The sequence below is a fragment of the Atta colombica genome, unplaced genomic scaffold, assembly GCF_001594045.1.
Source record: "Atta colombica isolate Treedump-2 unplaced genomic scaffold, Acol1.0 scaffold135, whole genome shotgun sequence".
NCBI classification, from domain to species: domain Eukaryota; kingdom Metazoa; phylum Arthropoda; class Insecta; order Hymenoptera; family Formicidae; genus Atta; species Atta colombica.
In genome coordinates, this window is record NW_017259223.1 from 845,140 (window position 1) to 852,586 (window position 7,447).

Genomic DNA, 7,447 nt, shown 5'->3' on the forward strand with positions numbered 1-7,447 from the left:
GTTTTGCACATGTCAAATATTGTTGAATAACAGAATTCTATTTCTAGATGTGAAGTCTTTAGAATAATATATTTCTCGTATTTAAAGTAATACATTTCTCGTTCTCTTCCTTCCCTTCTATTTCTTTGATGTTATATCTCTTTAAGACTGCAATTACGTAGTGTACACACCGGTTACCATGCGTTATGCGTTAGTTTATTTATCATAGTATTTGACATTCGCACTTTGCTGTTTGGTAAGCAAATGAGATTTGCTGTAAAAGTAAGCAAAAATTGAAATTTTGCTACGATGATATAATAAAACTATTGTATTGATAAAAACGAAGCTACTGATCCTGAATGTTTGATGATGAATATTTCAATATAGTTACTGTGTCTTGTTATGTAACGTAAATACGTTTCTATTCAGTGTAATATGCAAAAAGTGTGGGTGTATTTTGTCCATAGAAAATTGAACGTCACGTTTTAATGGGATAAGACGTACGCGCAAAAGAATAATGCAACCAATAATGAAAAGAGACGAGCGAAAACCACGATAGGAAGAAAGCTTTTCTGGAATAAAAAGAAGCATCTTCTCGAAGCATTTTCTCGATGATAACCTTTCGGGATAAATAGTGATTCGGGATAAATTAAGTGAAGACCTTTTGCTGGCGAATTTACGAATTGCATGATAGAAAAGAAAAATCTGTTCTCGACAGCGTTTAAAGCAAAAAATAGTCCGGAAAATCAATTCATCTTTCTATTGTATGTGGGCGAGATATATTTTATTATCACGAAATTTGAAAATAATATTTCGTAGGAAAATTTGTAAAAGTAACATGCGTTATGCACATCCTGCTCGATGTATACTCGCATTTTAATGAGCTCTGTTGCAATCTAGCTAGGGTTCTAAATTCTGAATTAAGCAAAAAGGCACTGCAATTATTCACGGTTAATATTTCAATCCTTAATATGACTTGCCACCCTACGAAGCACGGACGTTTCCTGGTTTCTAGATATATGGAGATACAGCATTAACCGCAAAAACCTAATTAGTTCATTTCGTTGTGGTTGCATCAAGGTCAAGTGCCTCGTGAAATAATAATTTGTGACTCCTTTCGTAGGATTATTCTCATTGGGATTTTTCCCTTATTCTTATGGCGATACTTAATAGTGTCTTTTATAACTAGTCGTTTTCTCGTCGGCGTTTTCCACTGTAGAAATACTTGGTGTGAGAATAATTCAAAAGACGACACAAGCTATTCTGTACCTTACACTGTGGCAATTATCTATCAAAATAAATAATTGCCACAAAATTGAAAATCAGGGATCAAATTGTTAAAAAAATGGAAAAAACAGGAAAAAGTCAGAGAATTTTGTAAAATTTTCTCGAAAATAAAAATTCTTGGCTTAAAAAAAATTTAATATATTGTACATATATCATAAATAATACCTACATAATTTCGAAATACTATATTTAATATGACAATTAAAAATGCAAGTAATGTCAGTAGCATTAATAGTAATTTACATTACCATATTAAATTGATCTCTCAATAAAATATTTAACGATTTCTAAATCAGAATGAAAATAGAAAAATTTTTTAATATTATTAAAAATCGGAGAAATTGCATGAAATTTTATCTGAAAATCAGAGAAAAGTTATGGAATTTTAGGATGAAGCATTAATTATGACAATCTCTACCTATTTTCGCGAATCTATAAAAAAAAGTTTCTTACTATAAAAAAAAAGTGTGTCAAGCCTCTTATTCGCCATCGCCTTTTTCTTTCAAGAGTGACTTTCTCCTAGTAATACTTCGCATTACCAGATTAATGCCTCTACGCTGATAGGTAATGATAACAGCAATATTCTTGCGTGGGTTATCGAGTGCTGAAGAAATTAACTGGCGGTCCAATCTCTGAGTTTTTTTTATATCTACAATAACGTCTGCTTCCGACGCGACCGATTCTACAGAGTGCAGTCGACAAAATCGCGTGAAAATTCATTTGAAAAGGATTTGCCGCAGAATCTACGCTGTAAACTCGATTTCACTTCGGTGTCTCTGTCGCGAATTCATCGGAATAAATTTTCGCCGGAACACTCTACATTCGTTGTCTGCGCATCGTGTAAGCATTCAATTTCATCGCATTTACCGAAGCTTGTTGCAGTAACATAAAGCTCCTCTGTAATATATTTAATGATCTAGATAAAAGCTTCCAGTGAAAATCGATCGAAACGATATCCGAGCAGAGTACAATACCAGTATTTCTATCACACGGGCGCAATGCTTACATTCTGGTGAGAGAGATTTTCTCTCTCTCTCTCTCTCTCTCTCTCTCTCTCTCTCTCTCTCTCTTTCTCTCTCTCTCTCTGCCTATTTCCATCATACCATAGTGTATTGTCGAAGTCTCAGATTGCCTCGTTCATGGTAAAGCACATTATTATCATTTATCAGGGAATGTAGCCGTAGTCGATCGAGTGCAATGCTCTATTGGCGTTTCTCTGCGGACGAAATGTCACTTGGCTTTATATCGATATCGCCCGCGGTAATGTCGGGCTTTTCGTTGTCGCGCAAGCAATAATATGCGTAATATTTGCATTAGCCTCTAATGTATCCGTCGAAAATTAATTCTACGCGATAAATCCATCGGTATGTGATGTGCGCTGTTCGCGGTTATCGGCAATTGCCATCGACATCAGTGGACGATCTCTTCTGCGTTCTATTCCTGGCATAAAAACGAATTTTAGGATTTACGACCCGAGCACCTTCCGATATCACGATAGCATCTGTCGATGACATCGGACGATCGAAATTTTTATCATTTTTCGTGTTTTTTTTTAATCGAATGTTGCTTTCAAAATGTTTAAATCTTCGAGAAATATATCGTCATTTTAGGATAACTCTTGGGAACATATAAAAAACATTGAATATATAGAGTATCTCTCACAGAACGCCTTTAATCATTCTACGTTTCTCGTGGCTCTCGATGTTGTCTTCGAATAATGGCTTTTCTTCTGCAGCACAATTGAGAAGAAATGAGCATACGTTCCTTTAGTTCGAGGAAGAAAGCAATGTTCTGACTAGCAGTTTTTCTGTATTCAGCTTTCGAACTTTAGTTCCTTGAAGTAATTATTCATTTCGCAGAACGTGAATTTATCGTAATCGATTTTGAGATAGATTGTTTGATTTGAAAAGTGACTAAATTTTTAATCGAGATTTATGAGAATTTAAGAGGTCACTCTCAGAATGTTACTAATGCAATCGCATTAGTTCTGATGTCTTTAGAGTTCTATTTTTTGCATCAGTTTTGATTATTTTGAACAGTTTCTTCCTTCAACTAAGAGAATTCATTTTTTTCTGATCTGATTAATTGTAATTGAATTAAAAAAATAATTGAACGAAAAAAAAGAAGTAATATGGACTTGCGGTGATGATAAAAAGGATGGTGAATTATGCATTCCGTTGAGAGTGTAATTCTGTGAATAGCGTTAATTCAAGAGGGAAGTCGCTTTGGAAAATTAGCCCGGCATTTTCCAGCTCGCAGATTGAATTGCACTTCTCCGATATTACCGCAAAAATATTCTTATTCTATTTGCCCATTTCTTCATGCATTTCCATTATTGAATATGTCGTTATAAGATAACTAATAACACTGCTCAATAAAAAAATTTTTTTTAAACACTATAATTTTCTGGATGCTGAATATCAAATTTGTTTTCCAAATTGCTCCATTAAATCGTAATTTTGAAAAATTTGCAATTAAAGTTGCAAAAAGGGATCATTTTCACATATTTTGTCATATTATAATTACGATATGCTGGAAAAGTTTTATTGCAATCAATTATTAAATATATTATTAGGACTTTCAATTTATGGCTATGGTTAATAAGTTATTCACAGTTAATAATATAAAATAGTCAAGGACTCTTAAAAATTCAATATCAATATAATGATAAAAAGTAAATAAAAGTCGATTCTTTAAAATGTAAACGTAAAAATTATTAATAGTATACATAAAAAACAAAGATATTAATACATGTTTCGACTCCTATATTGAACCATCTTCAGATATTATCCTCTTCGTACTTTACATTAGTTTCCTTTACATTAGTTATCGTCAAAGAGATAAAAAACATAAAGTAATGTGTTCCAATTTATGTAACGATTTTGTTGAACGTTACATGGAAGACATCAGTTACTCACAAACAATTAGATTATCAATTGTTATGGAATTTCATGATGTTTTTCAAAAAGACAAAATTCGTTCATCAATAATTAAATAAATAATTTGATAAAATAAAATTCTTTAGAAAAATTGTCGTTTTTATATGTCTTTGTTAAAAGTAAGCAAACAATATCATCTCGATGAAACACTTATCAGAAGCCAAAACAAGTAATAATATAGTATCTCTGTTTTCTATTATGTATGTATGTATGTTTAACTCCTATTAATAATTTATTTATACGTTTATATTTTAAAGAATCAACTCTTATTTGTCTATTTTATATTATTATTTATATTATTATATTATTATTTATAGCTGAATGTGAAACCTATCGCGGAAAAGTTGTAAATTAGGTGGTGAATTAGGTCATTGATAATTTACCAGATATCTTTCAACGAATTCAATATCAAAATTAATAAATTCAAAGTGATGAATTCAATGTAATGGAATATGTTCAAAACTTGAAAATATTCGAATTATTGCAAAAATTTATATATAGACTTTTATAATTTTGAATTGTAGGTTATTTGATAAATGATTTATAATTAATAACTATATCTGTAATAGAGACCACGTTTAATTAATATTTAATCTGAGTAGATAACATAAATATCTTGTTAATCAAACCGACTAAAAAATCCTATATACAATATATCAATATACTTCAGCATATTCAGTTATATATTGTTACAATAAAAATATATGAAAACTAGCCTTTTTTGCAATATCTACTGATAATAGCTGGATTAAGTCATAAATAAAGAAGTTGAGATTTGTTGAACTATGTAATTGGATCTTAGTGACGAAGTTTCATTTCATCTAACCGCAGGAGAGGTGACGCTAGATCGCAAATGTTTATCTTTCTCGTTTTTCTTGGCTGACTTTTGACATCAGATTGATCCCCGTCATTATAGCTTGAGATCTTGCTTCCGTTTCGCGATTAACCCTTCTTAAATCCAACGTATAAGCGCGCCCACGTTGTATCTACTTTAACACACTAGGATTTCTCTATGGTAGATGAACAGAAGGAAATATATTTTTCCAGGACCGAACATCGATCCAAGTGGAGTTTCAGCAGAAGTTTCACGAACTAAAAGCGAGAATATATTTAAGTGAAGGGAAGAAAGATAGCGTACGGAAGTTAGAAAGCCACTATCTTTGAGATTATTATATTTGATATAGCTAAAAATCAGCGATAACTCGTGCTTAAGCAGGACGATTAGCATTGATGGAATATATCTCTTGTTCATTGATGATAACATCACGTCTAGTAATAGTAGGAAGAGAACTTAAGTGATATTGATCTAATTAATATTAATTATCTTGATATAATGCTATATTATTTTTCATTTATAATTTATTTTCAAGAGCGTTATTTATTCCATATTATTCCATTTATATTATATTATTCCAAATAAATATTATTCAAAAAAAAAAGAGAGAAGAAAAAAGAAAAGACTTACCGATCAATGGATATCGCCATCAATGTAAAGACGCTGGCGCATATTGTGAGAACCGCGATGAACTGGGAAATCTTACAATAGAGCGTTCCAAACGGCCAATGGCTGTTGAGCATATAGGTATAGTTGAAGGTGACATTCAAGGTGGATACCATGGCGTCCGCGATACTGAGATTCACCAGGAAGTAATTGGTGACGGTACGCATCCGCCTGTGCGCCAGCACGATCCATATCACTATTAAATTGCCACCGGTCGCCACGGTGATCATGCCGGCGAATAGAAGCGTCCAAATCATCTGCCGCCACCACGGAAGCACAAATTGATTCCGCGGCGCCAAATCCGTGTAGTTGGTACCATTGTGATAGGTGTCATTGTCGAACCACAGCGTTGTCACGTTCCAGAGATGAGACGTGGAATTGTACGTCATCAAGTCGTCGAGGCTCTGCATCACGAATATCACGGTCTCTTCGCTTATGTTAAGCTAGTATAAGAGCGAAAAACCGTCGCCGTTTTCACCCTTGCTCTTCACCGCTATTCAACCGCCACCGTTGCCCGCCTTTCCGTTTGCAATTTTGTTTCTCACAGCGTCTTTCTTATCTCGCCTTAAAGTGTACTGAGCTTTCGCTCGGAACGCACAATCTTCCCTCGTATTATTCCGTTACTCACTATTCTTTTTTCTCTTCGAGATGAGCCAAATTTTTGATTTCAACTGATTTTTTTTTATAATCTAACATTTATGATAACGATATCGGGATCATTATTTGTCAGGGATGTTTGCATTGATTTATCTCTTTTAAAAGCCGAATATTTTCGAAATACTTTGGTGCTCATAAAATTTTCTTGTCGCTTTATTTAAGGGATAGAAATTTGATACAGGTAGAAACCAGCGCAGTTGTCGTTTTTCAAGGCAAGTAACTTACACATTCCTGTCAGCGCATACCAGTCGACTATGTCGGGTGAGCTTTCATAACTCTAACGTAACGCCGTCGTACGTAACTTTCGTCGTACTTGTTCTCGTAATAGAAGGGCACGTTACAGTCGAGGCATCATGACAATTTTCAAGTTCTTTGCATTCTCTTTTCGTCGTCACAAAGTAAGTTTCTAAATCGAAGAACCGAGGAACATCCATCGGTCGTATTCGCGCTGCTTGTAAATTCCGTTTCACGCTCGCGTCACCAATTCTCTCAATCAGGGTCGATCTTTCGATGAGAGTGCGTCAACTGCCGGCGTCGAAAACACGAGCTTTTAATCTCGGCGTATCACATCGCGTTGAATCGCGTATCGGCAAATCGCGCTTTTTTCCATCCGATCGATCTTAATTGGGAAAATCGCAACGACGCATGGGACGAATCTATTTTGCGGATGAACATGCATTCTTTGTAATTGTTCGCGGGAAGGAATCATAGTCGCTTGATTAAGGAAATCGTTAATTTGATCCCCTTATCGATCATTTTTTATATGATGTACTTTCGATCACTTATCGACTACGTACTGATGTACTTTCACGCGACAAGACATTTCGTTACTTCCATCGCGGTTTTGGTGGCATGTCCGTCAATATTGGCACAATTACTATGTGCCTTCACCGATTAAACTGTGGGGTAACGTTGTGACACTGCCGACTGAAAGTCCTCGACTCGACATTCGAGCTCGCTTCCACTTACGTTTCATGCACGGGCGCTCTCCGCAAAATCCGATCGTTTCCTAAACCGCCGATCGGCTGCTACCGAATGAGATTCCATTGTCCTCGCGGCTTATTCGCCGTAGATGAGTGCGTTT

At 34.6% G+C, this 7,447-nt stretch overlaps 1 protein-coding gene across 1 annotated transcript in view; it reads right to left on the bottom strand.

Moving 5' to 3' along the window:
* LOC108684471 (tachykinin-like peptides receptor 99D) overlaps positions 1-7,126 on the bottom strand; it is a 46,569-nt gene extending 39,443 nt beyond the window's left edge. The window contains exon 1 of the mRNA XM_018188797.1: positions 5,671-7,126. Within this exon, the coding sequence (XP_018044286.1) occupies positions 5,671-6,116 (446 nt within the window). The 5' untranslated portion in view covers positions 6,117-7,126. The remainder of the gene's footprint in view (positions 1-5,670) is intronic.
* Positions 7,127-7,447: the final 321 nt, after the last annotated feature.